This window comes from Rousettus aegyptiacus, unplaced genomic scaffold (genome assembly GCF_014176215.1).
Source record: "Rousettus aegyptiacus isolate mRouAeg1 unplaced genomic scaffold, mRouAeg1.p scaffold_m13_p_8, whole genome shotgun sequence".
NCBI lineage: Eukaryota > Metazoa > Chordata > Mammalia > Chiroptera > Pteropodidae > Rousettus > Rousettus aegyptiacus.
Window position 1 is genome coordinate 44,780,917 of NW_023416311.1, and position 26,709 is coordinate 44,807,625.

Genomic DNA, 26,709 nt, shown 5'->3' on the forward strand with positions numbered 1-26,709 from the left:
GTCCCTGTGATTCACTTGAACTTAACTCTACTTATAGCCACAGTCATTAACATATGATCCAGATGACATCCAGTGACATCGATCTCCAGATATTCGCTGAAAAATTAGATAAAGGTGAAGTCCTTGCCTGAGAATGTGAATTCAGAGGAAAGCAAAACCAAGAGATAAAGACAGATTCTGGGTGATACCATCTCCTACTCAGCTATAGCTGTATTTGAAGTGTTCTCTATCTACCCTTGAATGTTTGTTACTGGAGACAGTAAATTTCTTATTTTTGCTGAAGCCGGTGTATGTTGAGGGAGTCTGGTCCATTACAACCCCTCTTGAGGCATTTGTGTTCTGCTTTAATACGTGGCAGCAGCATGGTTCTTGCTAGTTCTCCCCACCCCCCTTCGAACTATTCCTTCAACCATTAAGTCACAGTCCCCCTTAGTTGGTCTCATATCACAAGTTTGTAGGAGGCATGTGAACATATGCCCACCTAAATTAAAATTTTATCAGTTTTAAGACTGAAATTATTTCAACATGTTGATAATCCAATATTATGGACCAAAGATCATTTTCATTATCTCATGGAATTTTTATTAATATTTTTCTAGGTTTTTACAGTTCAGCATATACAAAGTGAATAATCTCTTTACTGTATAAGTACCCAAAACAAGTCCACGCTTCCTAGTTAGTATGTATCGTTTGCCATATATACCTATAGGATATTCATCCTTCACCCTCCCTCATCTCCCAGCTTTGAAGGAAGTCCTCTATGGACTCTGTGTGCTGGTCTGGGCTAGCAGGCTGGCAGACTACCTTCAGATACCACCCTTCCAACTTGCCTTACTTTCTGGATGGACCTCTCAGCTTTCTGTCAGCTTACTCTCCACATCTCTGTCTTAGAACATATGGCATCTGACCACAATCTACCCCTCCTCCTTGGCTCAAAGGCCCCATGGGCACTGCGTACTGGGGGCGGGGCGGGGGGAGCTGGTCCTAGACTCCAGTCTAGGTGATCTTCCCCAAAGCCAGATGGGAAACTCACCACCATCCCATCGATCACTTGCTCTCTAAAACTACCTTTTCTAAGTAGAACTTGGCTGAAGAAGGAACAATTTATTTATAAAAGACAAAGAACAGGCCTTCACTACTCCACCCTCTCTCTCAAAATGTTTTACTATATCTTGTGTACTAAATACGATTTAAGAATTACTCTAGAGGAAAATGCACATGGTGAGATTTATCTTTTATTAGAGATCTTATATTACATATTCCCAAAAAGATATAAAATCTTCCAAGAGAAAATATCAAAACCTATTGATTCCAAGGTAAGCAACATAATCAAAATGAAAGCAAAGATTTTGTTCCAGACAAAGGAATGTGAAAACATTTCGGCACAAGTACAACAAAGACATGGGAAGGTAATTACAATGTTTTACAACACACTTTACAGCATTTTATTTTAATCAGTATTTGTAGAAAACAAGGATGCTGAGTTCTCAAGCATTGCAGCTATAACCCAAATTAAAACTCCCTCCCCCTTCCCACCAAAAATAGAGAAAGTAATGAACTATTTGGTCAACCGAACATCTGAGATAATAAAACGTAGGCACACATATGCCACCGAGATCGCAACTATACTGTTTTTAGTGTGCCGGAGACACTAAATTATTTAATCAGTTCTTGACCAAAGATAGCCCAAAGCAAAAGCATCCTCTCTTCATTTCCCTGATAATTTATTCTAAAGATAAAAAGCAGAAAACTTGCTGGTTCAAGAGAATTTCTGCTTTACCTCTGAATAGTTGGTGGCAACACACACTGAATAAGACCCGAATTACATGGGACAGATCGATCTCAAACAACCAGAAGTGGCAAAACCAATGTTATTGCATCAAGATTTTTTAACCGATCAGAATTTCCAGAATGATTAAGCGCACCCACTCGATCACAGAACACAGTGAACTCCCATAGGAAGGTTTTACATTTAAGATGCAATGAAAATACTGATCCTATTCCTGGAATTTGCTTCTGGCAATCCTAACATCTACAGATGCCCATAAAAGGGAAGTATTTTTTTCTCTTTTTAATGGTTTATTCCCCCAAAATGAAGAAGAAAACTTACAGTACATGTTTATTGCATGAAATTACTCCCTTCTAATATCTTTATCAACACTGGTATTGTTTCCTTAATTATTAAAGGCGAAAGAAGTTTATGAATTTAACATAATTTAACAATAATTTTAGGAGCTGCATCTTAATTAAAAATCCAGATGATAATCAGACTACATGATGAAATAGAAATTAGGTTTTAATTTCTCTTTAAAGACGATGGAATGACAGGAGGTAAATGGAAGTTTAAAGTCAGATAATACTAAATCCATTAGTTAACACAAAGAGAATTCTCAAAAGTGTACATACTCAAAGAATCCTTTCTATGCCAAAACTGAATACTCTAAATGTTGCTAATTTGACTTTTATTTTAATGTCAAGTTAACAATGATCCCAAATAAATTTTATCAAAAGTACTGTAATAGTACATGGCCTTAGAACTCTACTTTGAGGTTAGCACACACATACAAAAGCTTGGAATTCACTGAACACACATTCTTTAATAAGAAATCATGGTGGCTACATATAAGCGGGTTTCAAAACAGGGTCTATTTTAAAGCATTCTCTCTTCAATATGGTTAACTCCTCTGAAATGGAAACAGTGTGTGGATTTTTGTTACAAAATCCTTGCTTCAAGTTGCAGTCTCCTTGGCAGCAGCATATTTTAATTAACAATATTTTTCTTTCTTGTTTTGTTTTCTGAGATCTCAGTACATTCAAATAGTCAAAATGTTTAGAATAACATCACCACGAATTTAATGAAACAGATCAGAATGTGGCCAGTATTGTCAGGCATAAATTTTACAATTTATGTGTCATAGAAAGTAGTCACATCCTCTCCCTGCCCCCAATACATACCCCCCAAACAGTAATATGGACACCAAAAGATTTAACAAGACTTATAAAAAAATAAGGCACATTTATTTTAATATGGTATTTTAAAAATAGAAAATCCCTTCTCAGAACATCTGTATTCAAATGAGCTGTGTAAAAACACACCTTGTGGTACCTAAAAGAGGTAATGGTACCTACGGAATTGCTTCTCCTATTTTAGTGACAATGGAATAAATTGCACCTATCCCACATTGTCAAGTAAAGAAAATATGCCTCTTTTGTACTATTGAATTATTCAAAATCTGATATTTCTGGACACACTTATAAGGAGTAGGAAGGGAGGGGTCAAATATATTAGAAAAAGGTGTGAAAACCAACTTTGTATATCACAAGGGTTGATGGATTGCACTTTTCCACATATTTCAACACTCAAAAATTTTCTAACGTGTATGAATGATTGCAACCATTTTGGCCATTAGCTATCACCTACCAGCTTCTCGTCCCGTTTTGGTAAAAATGGGCATTTTTGTAAAATTAACAAAGAGTCAGCAACATGAATACTCATAACAATCTCTTCACAACCCCCAACACAGATATAATTAGCATTTAACCTGAGATATAATCTGTTGAGAGGCTGTCTTTAGACATTTCTTTGTTTGTTGCATTAATCCATTCTAATGGTGGTAGTCGTTGGAAGAAACTTAAAGAAAAAAACTGGTTTATAGCATGGCTTTTTTTTTTTTTTCTTACTATTGATTGAAAAAAAAAAAAAATCACAGTAGCCAGAAGCTAAAACAATGTGCTTCTTTATTGCACGTCAAACCAAGAAGTGTATAAAAGCCAATGCTTCCCAATCCAAATTTGAAGGCCAGGTTCACTTCAGCTGGATTCGGAATGTGCTGATTTCCATGGGACTCAAGCTGATCTCACTTATATTTCGGGCGTCTGGAGGCGAATGCATCAAGGACAATGATGAAGGTATGAGACTTGCAACAGTAAACTCATTAAAAAGTTCCCGTACCAATATCTAAAAAGTAAACGATAAAAATCTGCATGTTTACATCAACTTTGAAGAAAGATCAGAAATGCATTTCTATATTTGGTGAAAAATAGTATGAGAGGTGTAAAATGGTATGTCTGAAGATCCTCTTAAATAAAACAAATGGGGAGGGGAAGGGTGGGAGATTAAATATATTATACATGCTTGAATGTACAGACCATCGAGGAAGATACAGGAAACTGGTAATGAGGAGAGGGTGACTTGTATCACATTCCTTTTCTGTATTGCTCGAGAACTTATGTGCAGAGGCCACTTTTTCAGTAAAAGAAAGAATATCTATAGGCCAACAAGCTTTACAAATATCCCACTTTTTTCAGTCAACACAGCCTTAACAGAGTTGGGTCTCAACCATTGTTTCCCACTCCGACAGAGCTGAGAGACAGGACACAGGCCTGCCACAAGAAAGGTTCCTTATGTCAGTAAGTCCCATTTATAGGGTGGGGAAGTTGTCTGAATATGTCTCCTTGGATCATATGACCCCCTTAAGACTCAATGCTTTAATGTTTGAATACAAATGTTCAAAACCAAGTATATTCAGGTCATTAACAATAAGGAAGAAGTGCAAATATAACTTAAATAACAGATACCAGTAGTTTCTTAGCACTGACTCCATTCAGGGTGAAGTAAAAGAATGGAGAAGCTTATCTGAGCAGATTTAGGTTCCCTACCATACTTTTCCTTCTTTTCAGGTCCTATTAACATGCTAATTTGTAGCGCTGGAATTGAATCACTTGAGTCAGGTGTACAGTGTATCTATGAGGTTCTGGAGAAGAGCTGGGTCAGCTGAACTGCCTGGTAGAGCAGAACTTTGTGTATGCTAGAACCAGCCCAACCGTCTTCTCTGTTACAGCCTGCTCAGAGCCAGAGGTAGATTACAGGTTTGTTTTCTTCCAAGGACAGGCTTCATGGAACTGTCAGTAAGATCAACTTGAAATCAAAAATTGGCAGCCAGCAAACAGTGGTCAGCCTAAGGATCTGTTTCGTCTGTACATTGTGGACTCATGCAAATCCGGCTTCCTCAGAAGACCCAGATTGCATATCCGCCATGGAGAAACAACTGATTGGAGCTAAGTGCAGCGGCCTTAAGGGCGGTGGTTGAATTATCTCACTGGCTACAGTCTCTTTTTCCTACTGCTACCTGATCCACTTTAGTTAGTAGAAAATTTGCCTTGGACCCTCTAGGACTTGGGTTTGCCATTGTTGAACTAGATCACACATAAGTATGTCCAAGACAGGAAGAAATATGGGGGGTTAGTGGGGAAAAGAAGCTTTGTAGGTTAAAAATGGAAGGCCTAAGAATCAAAGAGAGCATTGTCTTCAAATGTGAACATGTTCTGGCGATGCATTTTGATGCTGTCAAGGAGAGGAGACTGACGACTAAGAAAGTGCTTTCTTCAAATGGGGAGACTTGAGCTAATTTGCAGCTGAGGGGAACAAGTCAGTGAAGAGGCAATGACAAATTACCTTATTGTCAGTTATTATTTGTAGAGAGTAAGGATATCAAAGCACATTAACTCAACAAGCAAGAACAAAAACAAAAAACCCAGAAAACAAAACCAAACAAACACAACCTTTCAGCTCACCTTTCCCTGGGTAGTGGAACAAAGCAGCCCTGTGTCTCTGCTGGAGAAGCGGCAATCATATCCCCTCCTGTGGAGAATCAAGGCTGCCTCATCAGAATGCTCACCTTCCACCTGCAAATGAGCAGAGTGCCAACATGCCACAGTAACATTAAAACAAATACTGCCACAACTTCATACTCTACTGTCTTGATGTCAGTGTCCCAAAATTACAAAGGCTCAATTTAGCAGAGAAGCCAAGCAAAAGCATCTCCCTGCAGGTTCCATGTCCATTGTGCCCGACCACCTGCTACAGCCTGTGCCACCCCCCAGCCTAAGGAGTAGGAAGACACTGTGTTCTAGTTTCCTCATTAAGTCATTTCATGCTTTTGCTTCCCCATAGTCCTTGAGGACTTGGGTTTCCTTTTGTCTACATATTATACATTATATACTGTTTTATTGAAGTTTCTTCAAATAAAGTATGTAATTTTTATTTATTTTTAACATACACATCAGTTGAATGAACTGTAACTGAATTTGGTCCTTATCGGGTCACTGAATGATGTATCTTCCATCTTAAGACTGAAAAATGCTTCTTTATTAAATATTAAGTTTTCCTAATTGCATTAACATTTTTAATTTTTAATGTATTGGTGCATTATTTTTATATAAGAGACATTTGAATTAGCTTTGCTTATCACTTGCTAGGCGGACCACATTTATTAGCTTGAAGTGTCATTTAAATTCATATTACAGAAGCTATTCCTCTTGTGTAGGCAAAAAGAAAAACATTATACATGACAAGTCAGAGGCGGGGCTTGGTATAGGCATAACTCATTTTATTGGGTTTCACTTTATTGGGCTTCACGGATACTGGTTTTTTTTTTTTTTTTTTTTTTTACAAATTGAAGGGTTTTGGCAGCCCTACGTCCAGCAAGTCTATTGGTGACATTTTTCCAACAGCATTTGCTCACTTCATGTCTCTGTGTCATATTATTTTGGTGATTCTCGTGATATTTCAAATCTTTCATTATTATTTTATTTGTTGCAGTGAACTGTGATCAGTGATCTTTAACGTTACTGGGGCAAGTTCCTCCACCAGCAAAAAGATTTCGACTCACTGAAGGCTCAGATGGTTAGCATGTTTTAGCAATAAAGTATTTTTTTATTAAGGTATGTACATTATCTTTTGATTTTAGACATAATGCTATTGCACACTTAACAGACTGCAGCATAGCGTAAAGTTAACTTTTACATGCACTGGGAAACCAAAAAATTCATGTGACTTCCTTTACTGAGATACTCGCTTTATTTAAGTAATAATGCCATGAATGGTTCAGGGCTCTGAATATTTTAAATTACAATTATCTTAATACATTTTATGTTTCCTAAAGTAGGAAGATGTTTATGATAAAAAGCAAAACAAATGAAAACTCCTTGGAAAAACTATGAAATGCAGAGTTATTCGAGGAGAGTCGTGTGCTGCCTGGCAGTGACACTGTGATGAAAATCGCCCCCTTTTCTCTTCCATGGCCACAGATACGAATATGCCCCAGTTCCTGAACATCCTCACTAGGGGTTAAAATTTTTAATGTGCTGTAGAGACATCTTTTCTGACCAGCTGCCAGCATTCCCACCACTGATTTGATTTTAATGTGCCTGAACATTTTAAAGCTGTCCTCACCTCAGATTCTTGGTTGGAATAACCTGTTTTATGACATTTCACACTGGTATTTTGCAGTGGTACTGCTAAGACTTTGTTTGAAAGGAGAGAAAAAAAGTCATTTAAGGAATTCTGAGTCATTGCAGGACTACATAATATACACAGCAAGTTTAAATCATAGGGTAAAGATTTCTAATGAAATTTCCATAGATTTCTCAAAATAGCATGAAAATAGCACATAAAATTCTGATCCTTTCTTTATTATACACATAAGATTCAGAAGAATAACAAAGAGAACTCTGTCATGTGTCAGTTGTGAAAACCTAGATTAGTCATTTAGTTTTCCTAAGCATCAGTTTCCTCATCTGTAAAATGAAGCTAACACATGTCTATTTTTTCATGGAGTCACAGTGTTGGATGAACCCGTTGAAAATACCATGTAGTCACACCGTATGCTCTAGGAGACAACAGATTTTGAAAGACCTGTTTTTACGTTCATTAATGTATAAGCAATAGCTGGACCTCAGAAATGAAGGGAAGGGTGTGGGGAAGGAAATTCACAAATTTTGAAACTGTGCCAAACACTATGCTAGGTGAGCTTCAAATTAAGTGTCTTGGTAAAATAGTACAGATCACAACCGCAGCTGAATTTATACGGGGAGGCTTGGATGTTCCAGTTGTACAGGGAAAATCCATTATAGAACTTATTTCAGGGACTAAACCAACATCCAGCTCCCAGACTAAACAAGGCCAATGAGGCTTCTCTAGCTACTGGGTACAGTATGGGGGAAGGTGATCTGCTTACCGAATGAAGCCATCAGGCTTAGAGAAAGCTGGATTGGAAGCAAGGTTTGGTTCCCCCGGGAACCAGTTACGTTACTCTGCATATGTCATTTAACCTCTGAATGTAGTCTAACCTCAGGGAACAAGGTTAGACTACTGAAGAGCCCCTCTGAGGGTCAAGGGCCAATCACAGTGACAACAACAACTGCAACTGACACTTAATTAAGCACTCGCTGTGTGCCAGGGCCTATGCAGAATGCTTCTCATGGATTAACTCATTTCATCTTGCAACCTCTTAAGTAGGTGAGGTAGTATACAAGTTTGCACTACTATATTTAAATGTACAGGAACACTTCAATCACAAAGCATTCTCTTACTCAAATAGCGATTATCTCTAACGACTCCAAGTTAGCCCTTCATGGTCTTTTCCCACCGATGGTTGGTATATCCTTCTATGGGTGTCCCATTACTACTGAGTAGACAAGAGAAAAATAGGCAGCATATCCCCCAATATTTTCTGCACTTATCGTTTCCCTGTTATTCCCATGCAAGAGGCAGTATAAGGTTTTGGGTAGGAAATCGAAGTCAGACATGCCAAGGTATGCCTCCCAGCACTACCATCTACTGGCTGTATGACTTCAAAAAGTTATCTACCATCCCTAGGTCAGTCAGTTTCTATAAGACAAAATACAAATATCGCCTATCTTCATCGTGTTGTTGTGAGAATGAAATAAGGCTCATGTAAAGCACTCAGCATAATGCTTGGCATAGAGACAATTTTAGGTATGTTGTTTTGAAAAATCTGAGGCATTATTAATAAAGTATATAAGGAATACAAGTCAAATGGCATCTAGATTTAGTTTGGCAATTAACTTCAACTTTGTCCAATTTATAAAAAAACGTGCCAACAGTTTTACTTCATTATTAGTAATAATCACAATTGCTTGTGATCAAACTGTCACAGCTGAGAACCTTTATTTGTCAAGCACTCACTGTTTGACTAATGCCAGATGCTGTTCTAAATCCTCAGAACATCTCTAAGGTGGTTACTATTACCCCTGCCATGGTATAAACGAGAACACTGGGACTCAGAGAATTAAGTGACTTGCTCTACATCACCCAGACAGCAAGTAGACAGGTTGCAATCAAACCCAGGCAGTTTGACTCCAAAGTCTGTGCTTCTAATGGCTTCATTCTCCTGCCTTTACTCTATCTAGCTATGAATTGGTGCTCACCAATTGGTGCCAGCTAGGAGGGGAAAGAGAGGACTACTTTTGATGTAATATAATAAAGGCTATCAATTAAAGGAGAGCACCCTCCGATGTGAGGCTACAAAAAGGGAGTATTTAATCAATAGACCGAGCAGAGCTAACACCATGATTTATCAAAACACGTATCAATTCAGAAAGTAAGCTTTAGAAATTGTAATTTCTATCTATCTACAACCTGCCCATCCATGCAGTCACTTATTTTAAATAGGATTTAAGGCCATTCTGAAAATTACAAATGCAGAGGACAGTCTCTCCTAAGAAAGGAAAAGGCAAATGTTCTTCTACCAAAATGGATGAGAACCTGAAATGTGAGAGTGGTATTACCCCTGTCTCACATCAAAAGAAACTTGATTTGGTTAAGTAATGTGAAGTTTACAAATCAATTAACTCCTGGAAATTACAGTAAACACTATGTGCGTGCACTTTTTTTCTGAGGAAGAGGCTATAAAATTGACCAGATTTTCCAGGAGGAATGTGACACCACCCTCTTCACAAAGATGTGAAAGGTGTATATAGATTATGGCATGGCTAAACACCTGGTGGAAATATTTCCTCAACCCACTCAGATTCTTTGAAAATGCCTACTAACTCTCATATTTCAGTGCATTTCGACAGCTGGAAAGGTTAGAAAATTGTACACTTTGTTACCAGTCCTGAGACAGAAAATAACCAGAAGAAATTCATTTTTCAGGACACTCATTAAAACGTCCAATAACAGTTATCCTGTTTTGATCGACAAGATAACATGACAGAAAGGGGAAGGTAAATGGTGGTTCTTAGATATGTACAACAAAAGGAATTTTCCCCACAATTTTCACCTTTCCAGAAGCTAAGGAGATCAATAAAGCACCAATCAATTCTTATAAGAAAGGCAAAATAAAGTAAAAACTTTAAACTGCCTCTTATAAGAAAAGAAGGGGGTGGCGTAAATAAGTCAGGAGAGAAAATCATATTCAGTAAGTGGTAATGATGTAGACATGACTGGTTGACAAATAACTGCAAGAAACAGTTAAGTACAAACCAAAACAAATTCCACAGAGAATAAAGAGTTAAACACAGATATAGAGGTAGATACAAAGATATATACAAATAAGTAAATAAAAATGTATCTAAACATAAAAGAAATGGAAATAATCTAAAAAAAAATAATAGTTGAATTACATATCATTGTTCACAACTTCAAGGCAGACTGGTTCCGTGAAGCCTGGCCGTACAGCTTAATCAAGCGTTTCCTTGTCCCTGAAATGTCAGCATTCCAGGCTGGGCCTATAATTCTAGCCTATGATCCTTCTTCCCATGAGATTCTCCCAGCATCCTGTCTACTAAAACTCCTTCCTCCCAAGACCCTTTCCTAATGACATGGCTTTCCCATTTAGTGCACTTGAGTAGTGCTCCTGGTTCCCTAGTTTTCAAACTTTTACAGAAGCTTCTTTTTTAATATCTCAAGCTTTTGATAGTGCAAGAAAAGGGTGTGATTAAGAGAAGACAGATGGAGGCTGGGCCTACGGGATGAGAAAACTAACAGTTAAATTCCTAGACAGAGGCTAGGCACAGAGCATGCTGTGAGGCAAGGTTTCAGGAAATGTTTGTTCTCCTCTTCATCATGTACAAACATAGGACATATAATTGATTTTTCCAAAAATTATATAAAGTAGAAAGCAATTTTATATATGCTTATATAAAAACAAAACATCATCTACCAATATAGAACAATTTTTGAAAAATGACTTTGAGGAAGAGATTTAGCTACTCTTAAAGAGTCAAATGTTACCTTCTGAGGCCATGTTGGGCTCTTAGATTCAGAAGACCCTGATGTGCACCCTGATTCTGCCATTTACTGTTGGGTAATTTCATTTTAATCACTTAATTTCTCCAGCCCTTACTTTCTCAATTTAGTAAATGCACACAACTCAGCAATTTTTAGAATCATGAAGAGAGTTTTTAGAAATTACTAATTCCTAGCCTCTCCACTCCAGACCTACACAATCAGAATCTCAGAGATGGGAAAATCTATAAAAGTCTCTTTTTCTAAAATCTCCCCAGTATGATCTGGACACAGTGACTCTGAAGCCTGGTAGCTGAAACTGCTGAACTACCTCAGTGGATTATTACATCTCCAGCCCCCACCCTGCCTCCCTCACTGCCGCTTGAGCCGGTCATTCCTTTCTTTATTAGGAGTAAAGAAAGGGGGACCAACTGAGGTGTAGAACTGAAGAATCTTCAAACAGCAGGTCAGGGGATGAGAGAGCAGGAGTGTCCTCATCATGCTGCTAATGGAGATCAGGCAGGAAGAGAGATGTGTACTTATCAACACGAGGTGGTCCTCAGATTTAACATGGAAAAATTGTGAGATGGTGGTTAGGAAACTGCTTACTTAGATACAGGTCATGCAGACCTCTAGTCTTGCTTGAAACTCAACCTCTAGGATGACATTTCAATGGTAAAAATGCATTGCGATCTCCACTGAACAATTTGTTATTGTATACTGGGAGCTGCCAGCATATAACAATAGGAACATAATACAAATGCATAGATCTCACTTCTGGATTTCTGCATTTAGTCATTTTTGTCTGTCTTTCTTTTAGAATGGAATTACACTTGACACTTTTTAAGTACCAAGCTTTCTTCGAATCAATACTTATATCCGCTTCCTTCAATGATTATCTTCCTATTTTCAAAGGTTAGGGGACAGAGAATAATTCTTTCGAGTGATTTCTGAATGGACCAATCAATTCTCTTGAATTAATAGTGAGCTTTTAAACAAAGATTAGAAATATGTGCTAAGAGTCAAAGGCTAACATAGGAACTGTTAACAATTGATATTAATGCAAAACGACCCCAAATATTTAGTTCTGATCACGGTAGTTATCATTAGGCATTAATATTTTGGTCTTTATTCCTCTGGTCAAATATCTATGTTGTTAAATTGCTTTCCATTCCCTCTGATAAAACCCTAGTTTGCACCTGAGTTGGCATATCCTGTAAGTATCATCAGGATAACGACGTATGTTTATAAAGCACTTCTGTTTCAAAGGGCTTTCACAGCATTATTTCATCTGATTCTCATAAAAGACCTTTAGCTGGCCTCTCTGATATTGGCCCCATTTTATAAGGGGTAGCTGAGGCAGTCTTCACTCAGCCATCAGGTAGTGATAGTGGCACACCTGCCCAAAGGTGAGAAGAGCAATGGGAAGCCAGGTGGCTATAGTGTGTAAGGCTAGCCTGTAGAGAGTCTGAATGCTTGAGGATCGAACCAGTTTGGTAGGCAATAGGATTTTTAATCTGAGAAGTGATTAGATTTGTATGGCAGGAAGATAGCCAATAGCAGGAAGAATGCAAGGAGCAGGTAATCACTAAAAAGGTGATCTGGAAAACAAGATCCAGCCTTAGATAGTACAGGGTAATCCACTGACTCTAGTCAGCTGGAGCTGCGTCCAGAAAATAACTTTCAAACAATTTTTGAAAGGAGTCATCATCTAAAAGGGAGGCTAAGGGATAGTGGCCTGCCATGCACCTCAGATCCTTCGGGTCACTAACGTCCTCTACTAGTATGCCTGGAGGTGGCAACCCGAGGTCTTTGGTGCTCTCCACTCTATTCTTTTGTTCTCTTTAGCTCATGATTTTATACCTCAGGAGGTCATCCCTCTCTGGTGTGTTCTTTCTATGAGTCAAAAAGTAGACCCACAAAGACAAAAGCAGAATCCTAGCAAGAACATACAAGATTTGCTCATTCAACAAATCATGACTGAGCCCCTGCTATGTGCAAGCACTGTTGTAGGCAAGGGGATACAGTAAGGAATCAAAGGAAAGCCCAGCTCACATGAACCTTCCATCTGACCATTTCTCCTGCCTTCAGGCCTTCATGCTTGCTCTTTACTCCATCTGGACCATGCTACCCTCAGAAATCTGTGTGAGTCTCTTACTCCCTGACCTCCTTCAGATTGTTTCCTATTATCACCTTTTCCGCAGGGCCCTCTCCAACCACCCTATTCAAACCTGCATTGCCTTCCAGAATTGCCCTTCCTTTCTTTTTTTCCCTTCATAACACTTATCACCATTTAACATATTATATGTTTCTCTTATTTTTTCTTAATTATTTTTCTCCTCCCCCCAGAATCTAAGCTTCAGAAAGGCAAGGACTTTTGTCTGTCTTGTTACTGACTATATCCCTAGTGCCTTTAGCATTAAATAGCACATAGCAGGCATGAAATAAATCCTGCAAATTCACTCACATGATCAAACAAATCCTTTGACACATAGAGATGAGCACGGAGGACTCTGACATTCATTCACATTCATTATTATAATTTATATATACTTTTCCTACATAGTTAAGTGTACATTCCTACCTTGAACACATAGTTTTAAAAGCCCCAAGTGTCCAACTTTATAGGCATTTATTCTTACTTTATTTGGTTATCTTTAGTTATTTGTTCTTTAACATTTCTCCTCTTATGTTGTCTTCAAACATGAACATTCTTTTCATATTCAAGCCATTTATTATAAGGTATTTCTCACAGAATCTATAACCACTTACTATTTTCAGCTAAGTGAATGTCAATTTCCAATATCAAAACAGCCCTACGAAACATAAAAATGTCAAATATCTAATCTTTATTCTTTTTAAATGCACTCTCTGACTTTAAAAGTAGGCATATATGTAAAAGCAGTATAACTGAATTAAAATTCTATACCTATAAAACCTGCCCTTGCTCACTCTTTAATGTATTTTTAAATTTCTCCAAATAGTTGGTTTTTCAATGCAAAGGTTTGGGTTGCAGTGATTTTCAGGTGGAAGTTATGAATGTACAAAGTCTCTGATACAGAAATAATTAAACACTTTGCTTTCTATTTCCCTAACTCCTGAAAAACACTGGCTAATAAGAAGAAATGAATGGAAAATGCCAGTAGAGCTGATCTAAGGCCTGGTTCTCTCACCTACTGATTATGTGACCTTAGGCCAGCTTTAGCTTGCTTAGCCATAAGAAGATGAGATTCCCTGACTTGATCAACACTGAGAACTTTTCTGAGAAAATAAAAATAAAAATTTTTATTGGGATATGCTCTAAACTATTGAGCAATAGTCAAATGAAAGGTATAATGATTTGTCCCAAAGGTGAAGCCCTCTTAACAATTTCCAAAAGCATAGTAAAACACATTATTTTCTTCTTCTTCCCACGCATTTATACCAGGGTATAGTATAAAAAGTAATTTTTACAGACATATTTTGTAATTTACCTTTGACTGTATTGTCCTCAGGTTGACTAGATGTATGTCACAAGGCAAAGATGACACTAATGGAGAGAATTTACCCAGCAGCTGAAGGGTAGGCATGGGGGTATTTTCTGTCATTGACAAGACAGGGTGATTCAGGAAAGAAGAAGTTATGTGACTAAGGAGGGAAGGATAACTGACTGACTTCTTTTCTTCTTCCTATCGAGAAAAGACAAAAACACTTAAGTTATGAATTTGTAGTTCTCATAATATTAATTAAATTACCTGATGGGATTTAAATAGAATCTAAAAATATATAAATATTTGATTTTATTATATTTTAAAAACAACAGTCTTGGCTAATGCATAGATTACTAAGTTTGGTTCTAAACAATACGAGAAAGTGAACAGTGTCCACTTAACTCATGTGTTCAGAAATATCTCTTTTCTGTTGCTTTAATACTAAAAATCCTGACAACATTTTCCAGAAACATTTTTGAACAAGGTATAACTTTTTATAGAAACTCTTTATCAATCTACCATAAAACTCTTAAAGTAGATGGGATGAGATGTTTATATACTGTGCACATCATCAAATGTTCTCTTTTTGCCTTAGGATTTACTCATTACATTCTCATGGTTTCATTTATATACTTAACTAGACCATAAAGTTATGTGTTGATCCAAAGCTATGGTTTATAGATGTTATTCAATGACAGAATTAAAAAAAAAAAACTCATAATAAGGGTTTTAAATAAACAGGTGGCATATCTAGATTATGTTTTCTTTAAATTTGGTATATCATTGTCAGTTGCTTCACTCTACTTCAGTTATCACACGTTTACATGATAATTTTAAAATACTTTAGTCTTTGCTACGGACAAGCATTTTAGCATGTTCTAACATAAATAAGTCTATCAGGGCTGGGGACATACATGAAGAGGATGACATACCCAATTAATTAAATCAATGGCTAAATAGAACCTTAACCAATATTGACCAAGGAATAAAAGCACACACAGAAAAGCACTAAGAGAAAATAATTTATGTAGGAAGTTTGTGTGATCACCAGTGACATTTGAAGCAAATTTAATTTTGTATCTTATTTTTTAAAATGACTATTTCACTGACACCTTCTGATGTTGCATCTTTTTTGTAATACAAGGCTCAACTGAAAGAATTGGCTACTTATCTGTGTGAAGACAGGGTTTATAGGAGGCACAGCACTTAAAATTCAGAATGTCAGAATAGCCTTGAACAGAGGGTGTTCATGAAGAGTGGCAAGCATCTTGCCAGGAGCAAACTGTAGATGTCATTACAATTTAGACCATGAAGAGAGAAAACACAATTTTTTAAAGACACAGAGGGACACTGCAATGTTAAGATATTGACTAAAAATATGAAGTCTGAAAGAGTTGTAAAAAAACATGTCTATTCCACATTCTTCTTTTAAGGAAAGATTTTAAAAAGCATATAAAATAATATTCTCTAACAATATTGAAATTTAATGCAGCTTGTAGAATAACATGAATAGAGAGGGAAGATTTTCAACAAGAGACTTTAAATGTACTCCAAGATCAAAGAACTTCATATCTAGGTCAGGATTGCTGACAAAATAACTTTTGTATAAGAAAGATAAAAGATCCTAACAGAAAGGAGAATACCTGACTTATCAGATTCAAGTGCATTAAGTCCATTCTTGGTCAAGAAACATTCAGAAAAAGCTCCCTGGCTTTGTTCTAAGCTCTTGGAGGGATTCTTGAGCACTTCGGGGAGAAGGTGAGGGTGCTTTATGATGGATTACTGGTATCTGAGAAACAGTAATGTGCATATTTACCCTTCTCCCAAATCAAAATCAGTTCACTTGATCCTCAGTGCTTCCCCTAAATTGACCATATATCAAAATGTCTTGGGGAGCTTTTAAAAAACATGGATCCCTAGGTAGGGGTAGGGTCCTGGGAAGGTGAGGCTTAAATGTCCCCTTCCCACAGGTGAATCGCATGTAGTCAGTCACAGCCACACTGCTCTGTGGACCTGTGCTGGGAACTGCCACATCGGACATCCTTCCAACTTTCTAGAAGAAACAGAGTTCCCTTTGGAATCAAAAGTGTAAGCCTCACCCTTTAACTAGTTTTGGATTAAAAAAACAAGATTCAGACTCAAAAACATGTTAATGAAAAGTCTTTTCAAAGGAAACAATGCCATAAAAAGAAGTACTCTGAGAATTCAAGAACTGTGCCATTTATTGTTCTAAGCAAGATGAAGAAGAGAAGTATATAGAAGAGCAGTGGTTCAGTGATATATAGCGCCATGAACAAATAACACTGCTGGAAGCTAGCTAGGCTGCGTGGGGCAATGTCTCACTGAAGGCTCCATCATTCACATACTTTCTTAACATATTTACAGCAACAAGGGCCCAACAAGATATTTAACTGTTGAATTATCACTATTTTGATTAATCTCCTAGGAAGGTAATCTTTTAATGTAACCTTATGATAATCCCAAATTATATAAAACATGTCTGCTATAGGAAATTTTACTTGTTTATTTGAGCTATAAATGAATTCTCCAACCTTATAGTAACTAATACACTACTATAAACATTATTTGGTTTCTTGTTGGTGTGAAGGCTTCCAACTGTACAAGTTTAGCTTTCTCCTTGCAACATGCATGAAATCAAAGTTTCCAGCATACACCAAGGTGACATCTTCTCCAATGGGTTCTAGGCCTTATTTCAGAAGTCAAACTTCTTAAGAGGCTCCTTGGTGTCTTCATTAAACCCATTTGATGATCTCAAAACATCAAAGGTTTCCATTTCATCTACATCAAAACTTGTTAAATTATGTAAGACAATAAGATGTCATTTTGTAGTCACCTTTGTTTATTCGGTATGACCTGACACACGGCAGGAACTTGATTATGTCTGTTGAATTTCACCTAATAATTTAAGAAGCAAATGCAACATAAATAAATGGAGAAAAATATTGTAGAGAGGGAAGGATGGAGTAAAAAGACAAATAGGAAAAAGGAGAAAGTGAAAATATATTGAATCTAAAGATTTAGAGAGAAATATCACACAGCATGAATGGAAGCTTGGCGGTCTGTGGGACTAATGTTCTGGTAGCTTTGTACGGTATTAAACAGTTGTTCGTTTTTCATCTAATTCTCAAAAACAGAAAGAAGTCCAGGAGAGTTCACATTAAATTATTAACAACAATAACAAAAACTCCTCCCAAATGATTATCCCTCCTCTTTTTTTTTTAATTCAAAACATTGGAAAATCAGGTCACAATGGGCCCCCACATTCCCACGTGGAAACAATCAGCTGGAGCTAAGCTGCAGCTTCCAGGTGGGATGTGCAGCATGTCCATGACAAGTCTTCTGGTCACCTAACTTAAGCATTTGCTCTTTAAACCTCACCAACCCACCTCATGCCATCACTCTCCTGAGCCCTTTAAGGATTTGAGTTTTTCACTTGATCTCTCCTAACTTCCTTTCCTCATATGTAAAGAACTGGTATCCAGAGGTAAGAATGATACAACTATAACACTTGAACACACTGGCATTTCTGAGTCCAGTTTAATGTAACCTTTACTGCACCATCCTTCTAATTTTTAACTCAAGGCCCCCTTTACTACACCAGTTGCCAGCAGAAAGATGACAGCAAGTAAGAGTCAAAGAAATAAACTGTAAAGGGTCAATGTCAAAGAGACTGTTCCTATTTTCCACTTCTGTTGACCTCTGAGTACCATTACGTGGGTGACAGTCAACTTCACATAGCCACAGTCCTCCGCTGGGCATTGATATGTCTCATAGCAATTATCATTCCAGTCCTTATTCTTACTGCCTCTCTGCAGAATACTCAAGAATAGAACTCACTTCTATTTAGTCATCCAGAATTACTCCCATAATGCTCCGCGGGCTCAAGGCTTTCCACAAGTGTCTGCCTGTCTCCAGGGACTTTCTCCTCACTTCAGTTTCTATCATCAATATTTTAGACATTAGAGTCTGAGTTGAAAATTAAAACACTTTCTAGAAAATTTAAGTTATATGATACGTAACACTTCTTTATCAAATGTTTTCCTAATCATTTCACTAGAAATTAAAATGTATTTTCTCTTTTCTAGTTCATTTTTTATTTAAAAGAAACTATTGATTTAAGCCCAAGAATCTATAGCTGAGCAAAAGAAAAATTTAACCAACATAGGATTAGAAAAACATTGGATCAAACTTAAATCAATTAGTCTCCAAGGAGTTTTGAATGGGAATAAACAAATTATTTAGCTTCTAAATGAAAGCTTTATAAATGTGACATGAAAATTCTTATTGCCATAGTTAACAGACGTTTTTCAAATTAGTGTCTATATAGAGAGCAAAATCATAAAAGCCAGAAACATTTTTAGGAGGAGAAAAAGACAGTAGCTGCCACCGCTCCAACTGGTATAAATCTTGACATCTAAAATAGATGTTAAAATCTTTTTCCTGAAAGGTTCTAGCTATCAGAAAGATTCTTTGCTTTAATTAACTATTGCCATTTCATTTAATCAACTAATATTTTACTTATAGAAAGCTCATCATAGGCAAGGAGGCCCTGTGGGGCACAGGAAAATGAAGCAGACAAGTCTCATGCATATGATGACAAGTCAGTAAGCAGTAACTGTGATAAATAAGTGGCACAGTGTGCTATCACAGTTCATTCGTTTATGCATTTGGGTATTCATTCACATAGCATATTGAGTGCTTCCTCTACTAGGAACAGCTTAGGAACAGAGAAAGACAGCCCCTACTCTCGGGGAGTTTATGGTCCAAAGGAAAATGACAATGATCCAAGAATGACACACACACGGAGAGATGCACAGTTGTGAGGGAAGCATAGAAGAAGGGATCTGACCTGGTCAAGCAGAAGCAGGTGACGAAGTGAGCTCTGCTCTGAACTACGACCGAGTTTCCTGGGAAAGAGGATGAAAAGGCACGTACAAAGGCATTGTGGGGGAAGTGCATGAGAAGTACCAGTGGGCCCAGGGCAGAAATAGTGAGAATCATGCTAAATGAGGATGGGGGACAGGCAGGGCCCATATCATGAAGGGCTCTGTAAGCTGTAGTAGATTTCGGCTTTTATACTGAAAGCAGTGAGAAGACATCAGCAGAGGGGCAATGAGGTTCGCTTTGGTTTTGAAAAACAAAAATTCTGCTTCCTGGGTTAAGAACAAATGCGGCAGAAAAAAGAGAGCAGAATGGATAAATCCAGGAAACACATGATATTAGTTTACATTAGGGTGGTCAAAGTAAACAAGTTTATAGATTTGAAATATTTAGGCAATGAGGCAGCCAAGCACTGGTAACTACTACTGTGAGAAAAGGGCCAGTGAGGGAAAAGTGCCCATGGGAGAGGATTCCTAGATGGCTGGCACTGGATGGAAGAGGTGGTGCTCGTCACCAAGAGAGAGAACACTGGGAAAAGGCTAGGTTTAGGGGAATAGGGAGACCATGAGAGTGGTTTTGGATATGTTGAGACTGAGGTGCCTTTAGAAACACGGAAAGAAATATCAGGAAACAACTAGATAAATGGGATATGTATTTGTGGGTTCCATCTACATACAGGTGACCACCAAAGCCAGGAGAGTAGGCAAGACTGCAGAACAAGAATGTATAAAAAGAGAAAAGAAGAAGGCTTGGGGCCAAGAGTTAGAGAGCTCTGATATTTAATTGAATTAAGAACTACCAGTGAGATATGGAAACAAACAAACAAAGAAGCAAAAAACAACAAAAAAACTGCCCAAGAGGAAGGAAGAAAACCAAATGAACAAGGCACCATGGAAGCTCTGGCTAGAAGTGTTTTAAGAAGTGACCATGGTCAGTGTCTAATGCTGCTGAAAGGTGAAGTGAGAGGCTGATCAAACACATCCACTGACATTGGCAAGAATGTACAATGTAGGCCAAATCCAGATAGAAACAAATTGAGTGTAAGAGGGAATTGATAAAATAAACTCATCCTATAAACTTTGGCTCAACAGGGTAGTGAAGGTAGGACAGTAGTATAGGGGAAATGGAAATGAGTATGAGTGAGGGCTGTTTTCTGTTCTAATGTTTAGTGAGAGAAAAATGAAGACTGCTTAAAAGTCAACAGAAAGGATTTCCTAGGGAGATGTTGGCTATGAGGGGGACTGGAGAGGTAAGGAGGGAGAATAAGTAGTAGCAGGATCCTGAGGAAGATGACTGGGGTGAGTTCCAAGGACGAGTGGAGGGACTGGCTTAAGATGAAAGGAAGGTAAACGTTTCTATTGTAAAATGAGGGAGGAAGGAAAAGGTGGCGGTTGATACTTGGTATCTAGAACAGAAGGCCCTGTTGAATGGCTGCGTTCTCTATACAGTGAATGGTGAAGTCACTGGCTAAAAGGAGCAGAAAAGATTTGAAATGTGCAGGAAATGGGAGAGCGGAATAAGAGAAAAAGGGACATGTCAAGGGCCATCTGAGGTGGTGAGCAGGTCACTTATGGAGCACTCTGAAGGTACTTTTTTGCTGCTTAATAAAGCATATTGTCAGGCTGGTTCATGTCCAATAGAACTTTGGCGAGACTGTTTAACACGAAATGCTGGATTTTTGCTTCGAAGAATGAAAACCAAACGAGAAGACAGACAAGTAAATCCATTTTCACCTGATGAGTCTTAGAGGTACACTAAGGTTTCTCCTAAGTATATGACTAAGGTCCATTCTTTAACTCAACTCTTTCAAAATAATTTCAAGAAAATTCATCTAAACTGATTCCTTAACATTATTTTATATCTTCATAATAAAATAATTAAAATGACCTAAATCCAACACAATATAAATTATAAAACTGAAGTAAGTTCTCTTTCTTGTGAATATAGGCTACATCTATTATAAATATAAAACCATATGGAAATTGTAAAAAATAAAGAAGTGAAAAGTCTTAATTTCCAATTGGGCTGGCAAAGAACAATCAACATAAGAACATGCAAGTTGTTTTTTTTCCTACCATATCCACGACAGTTCTTTTTTCTAGTAGTATTCGAAATAAATTAGCTGTAATCTTGTTATCATAGACACCTTGCTCAAGGCCACGATTATCATCTTGCATGAGTCTTCGATCCATGATAACTTCAATCTGACCTATGAAACAAACAAAAAAACTGGCCAGGGTCATTTAATACAAACATTTCTTGAAGATCACATAAGTACATGCACAGATCTATGTAATCAACAGTCCCGTGGACTTTTTCTCAATAACAGCTCAAAGTAACTAGCATAAATTTCATAAAATTTGATTATATTTCTGTTTTTCTTCACTAATATCTAGTAAAATCTGATAAGAAATTTAAAAACAGGACAGGACAGATCAAAATTAAAAGTTTAAAAATTAATCTAAAATTAAAAAAATTAATCTAAGGAGTAAATTAAGTCCTCCAAAATTTTTAGTGACAGCATTTGGAATATAAAATGTTTATGGGGTTCTAATGAAACATACATCACACATGGAGTAATAAGACAAATACAGAAGGCAGGACCTAAATAGGATTTGAAATAGTTTTGGTTGCACGATATATGGTGATTCTCTGAAGAAGCCCCTAGGGTTTGTTAACATCTGCCATGTACCCCCTGATATTATATTAGTGGCATCACCACTGTCCTGTCTCCTCTGGCTCAAAATGTGGTTCCTTCATTGGCTATACAATAATTCCACATCTCCTCTAGTTTAGATTGTAAATTCATGGTTGGGTTATGAGATTACAAACTAAAGAAAGTAAAAACAAACAAACAAACAAAAAAATCCCATGCAGTCATATATATATGATCATACTAAAAAAGATTCTAGCTTTGTATGTACTTTAAAAAATATATGTATATTCACCCACCCACTCACTCATATTTGTTATTGTACTAAATGATGATCTGGCATAAAAGAACAATAAATAAAAGATTTTAATAACTATTACTGTTACATAGTCAAAACAACTGTTTAGTTTCTTTCTTCTTAGTTTAGGTACCCAGTACATAAAATAACCAGTAATGGTTAGAATTTCCATTGTTACGACCTCTAGATTTTAGAAGACAACCATCCAGACTATTCCCATGTCTACCCAGAGTTTGATCATTTCACATCCAAATTAGTACCTTCGACAATTACTAACTCTTCTCCCTGCCTCCAAATATTTGTCCACATGATAAGTGACACTAGTAATCTCTTGGACTGTACTCAAATTGTTTTTGTTTGTAGTTATTCAAACACTGGGTTGTTTAGGCATCTACAGCAGGGCAGAGGACCTTACTTCTTGGCTCACCTTTATCAGAGAAGCTGCTTGGTTCATGCTGCTGGAGTGCTAAAGTACAGTCCCCTGTTTACAGCCCGACTTTGAGAATTTAAGGCAGGGTTTTAAAACCTGTGGGTCAGGAGTCACATCTGGCACAAAGATGTTTTATGTTCTGATATTTAAAAAATTATGTCAACATTTACAGATTGGACAATTTCATGTAAAATTCCAGATTCCTAGGCTCTTGAAAAATGGAAACATTTGGCAACACTGGGCCCTTTTCCCCATGGAGACAATGAAGTGGCACTAAGCAGTGGCTGCCCAACCAACATGGGGAATGTGCTCTCCAGTTTGCTCAAGTCCCGCCCCCTACTGAATCCCCAACGTGAGGCCATTATTATTTTTATAACTGCATTCATGTCTTTTTGGCATGACTGCATGACTTCGTCTAATGAAGGCCTAAAGAAAAATGAGTAGAATGTTTTTCTATATGTGTAAGTACAGAATGTATGTATACGCCCAATATAAAAAGTGGGTTTGTGTCAAAGAATACACCAGGCATCCACACTCATTAATTGCCTGCCTGGCTTCTTGAGATATTTGTCTTAGCAACTGATGGTATAAAAGGAAGGAAAGCAATTGACATCATGTAAATAATAACTAAAAATATGTATTATAAAGGACAAAAGTTTCCCAAAAGAAAGTTTTATAAAAATGAATCAGTGTACACAATTTTCTTTCTCCATCTCATTCTTTATTTCAGGATCCTTAAAGTACTGTCAGTCACCTCTTTATTTCTGTTATCTGTTTCCTCTCTACTCCCTTTCTCCTTTGGGTGGTAGTGCTGTAGAAGGATGTGATTCAGACAAGGACCTAAGTTTGAACTGTAACTTCCCACCTTTGCAAACTTAGGTAAGCTATCTAAACTTTCAGAATCTGAGCTTCCATATCCATTTGATCATGACAATGACACAGACTTCTGGAAACAATGCGCTATCACAAGAAGTAAATTATTTTGAAAAACAATTAGGTTCATAAAATTTTAGATTCCTGTTCTTCACCTGAAGATTGAGAAAATTCATTATTTTATGTTGTTCTTACAATACCCAAAATTAACTAATGCACTGATTCTCAAAAGAAAGCTGGTGACTGGAGATGATAATACATATGATAAACATAAAAATTATACACATGGAACAGAAACTTATAAGAGCAAAAAAGAATCTAAAAACTACATACCACTTTTCAAACTCGATACACCTAAAGACTGAGCAGATAGCAGTGTCAAGCGATGCTCAGCATCCTGTATATATGCCATTGTGGTCATTGGATAAACATTTGCTTGAAGAGGCAATTTGCTCATTGTCATTCTAGGTTGAATCTATAAGACCAAACAAGTGTCTTTAAAAAAAAAAAATCGAGTGATATTTACATAGGTACTTTTAAAATATTAGTATTGACTACAGATGACTTTTCTCCCTCGAAGAAGGTAAGCTTCCTTTCGTGTTCAAGGTTACAATTAAAAAATTAAAACATTCTTTAAAACAACGTGAAGAAAAATCACAAGGTCTTAGAAAACAGTTTTTAAGAGAGAAAGTTAGAACTTGTCCAGAGTTTTAAAATAGGCATTCCTATTTAAATTCAGAATAAATATCCTTAATAAAAGTCTTCTAGCTCTCAATATTTGCATAAAACAAATTATAAAGGTATTAAGTATTCATTTCTCATCTAAATCCAACATACTGCTTTTGTAATGAATGCTAAGCATAATAGCTCTTTATTCCTTTTCAAGAAATATCTCTTATAATTCTTCTAAAATCAGTTTTAATAAATAGTATAGATATCCCCATCAAATCCTCTAACATATTACATTATAATAATCAAATGTATATTTATATTTAAAAACTATTCCATGCTTACTCTTCTTGTTCAATTTCAATGCAGATAGTTCCAGTTTTTTTGGTCTAGTATCTGAATGCATGAAATACAACTCTAACATTAGTTTTTGAGAGAGACTGACAATGTACTAAACTAGTATGGGTCAAGGAGACTCACTGAAAGCTCAGGAGGAGACCTCAGAGACTGTTATCAGGAATCTTATTCACATCACACAAAAATGCCATCTCTTCTTTTAAACTCATGAAAGTTGGGCATGACACTCAAGCAGAGGAGTAGAAAGTTAACATGTACTGAGTACCCAATAACACCAGGCGCAGTACTAGACACTCCAAAAATAAGATCTTTCATCTTCACAACAACCTGGTAGTATTTTCTTCTACTTACTGGTTATACTGAATAGTGTTTCTTCAAATTCGGTCACCCAGAACCTGTGAATTTGATTTTATTTTGAAATAAGGTCTCTGGAGATATAATCAAGTTATACTGGATTAGAGTGGGCTCTAATCCAATGGTGTCCTTATAAAAGGAGGAATATTAGGACGCAGAGACACAAGGATAATACCATGTGACAGAAGAGGCACAGACTGAAGTGATGTGTCCACAGGGCATGGAGTATCAAGAATTCCCTGAAACCACCAGAATCTAGAATAGGTAAGGAAGCATCTGGAGGGAGCGTGGCCCTGTTGACACCTTGATGTTAAACTTCTAATATCCAGAACTGTGAGGGAATAACCTTCTGTTGTTTTAAGCTGCATAGTTTGTGATAATTTTTATCACAGCCCTTGGAAATTAATAAAATGGTGAGGAAACAACTATAGAATGGTAAATTTAAAAAAAAAAGGGGGGGGAAGCTGGCTTGAAAGAATTCTCTATTTTTCCTTTCTGATCCTGATCTTCTCATTCCAATTAATTCATATACATACATACATACATACATACATACATACATATATATATATATATATATATATAAACATTTAAAACTGCCACAACTATGTGGCTATTACCCTCACTCCCCACCCATAAGTCAAGATTTTTAGACTTGCCCAAGTACTATTCTTTCCAAAGCTTAAATAATGGCCGACTTTAAAAGTAGAAATATTTGGGTTATAGACTTAAAAATAATATTTTCCTATTTATTCAAGTGTACGATCTTTGAAAAGAAAATTCACATTTTTTACTAAGTTTTTTTTTCTTTCATTCATGTATATATCCACAAGAACAAATAATTGCTTCTGGAAGATTTTCAGAAAAGACTTTCTTTTGTATACAAGGAAAATGAATCACCACAAAGTAGGGGCTTCATCTGAGAACCAAACAGCTGTAGCAAAATTAACATGTTAATTCAAAATGTATGCTGCAATTTTTATGCTTTGGAAAAAGGTTTAAATTTAACTTTTGCAGGAAATCAAAGAAGAGAAAATTATCACAATCCTGTCCACTCATCCCAGTTGAAAATCAGACAAAGCAAAAGCATTTATTGTGAAATTATTTCTATTTGTAGCCAGAAATTTCTAAAATGCTAATGCCTCAAAAACGCACTAATGTTTTTAATGGTATTATTTCAAAGGTATGTTGTCACATACATTCTAAATCTCTAAACAGAGAGATTTAGGTAACAATCAATAGAGCTCTATTAAATTAGAGAACTGATAATATGAAAAATTTCTATGAATCAATTTTCTCATTTCTATTGCAAACTATGTCATGAAATTGATTCAATACATATCTATTCACATTTTAAAATAGATATTTGTTTGTATTTCTATGTCTATGTGTACATACAAACATACACACACACACACACACACACACACACACACACACACACGCACAGAAATGGGAAATGTTTTCCCGAAAATTTAAAGGGCCCATTATTAAGTCAGACAAAGAAAGACAAATACTACATGATTCTACTTATATGTGGAAACTAAAAAAAAAAAAAAAAAAAAAAAAAAAACACACAAAATAAACAAACAACAGAAACAAACTCAGATACAGAGAATAAGCTGATGGTTGCCATATGGGAGGGAGGTAGGGAGAATGGGTGAAAATGTG

The 26,709-nt window shown here is 36.7% G+C and overlaps 1 protein-coding gene across 1 annotated transcript in view; it reads right to left on the minus strand.

Annotated features, from left to right (window-relative positions):
* Positions 1-1,217: 1,217 nt before the first annotated feature.
* MAN2A1 (mannosidase alpha class 2A member 1) overlaps positions 1,218-26,709 on the minus strand; it is a 147,246-nt gene continuing 121,754 nt past the window's right edge. Inside the window, exons 18-22 of the mRNA XM_036225366.1 lie at positions 23,992-24,133; positions 21,480-21,613; positions 14,506-14,700; positions 5,575-5,685; positions 1,218-3,958 (exon numbers count right to left, since the gene is read on the minus strand). Coding sequence (XP_036081259.1) covers positions 3,806-3,958; positions 5,575-5,685; positions 14,506-14,700; positions 21,480-21,613; positions 23,992-24,133 — 735 coding nt within the window. The 3' untranslated portion in view covers positions 1,218-3,805. The remainder of the gene's footprint in view (positions 3,959-5,574; positions 5,686-14,505; positions 14,701-21,479; positions 21,614-23,991; positions 24,134-26,709) is intronic.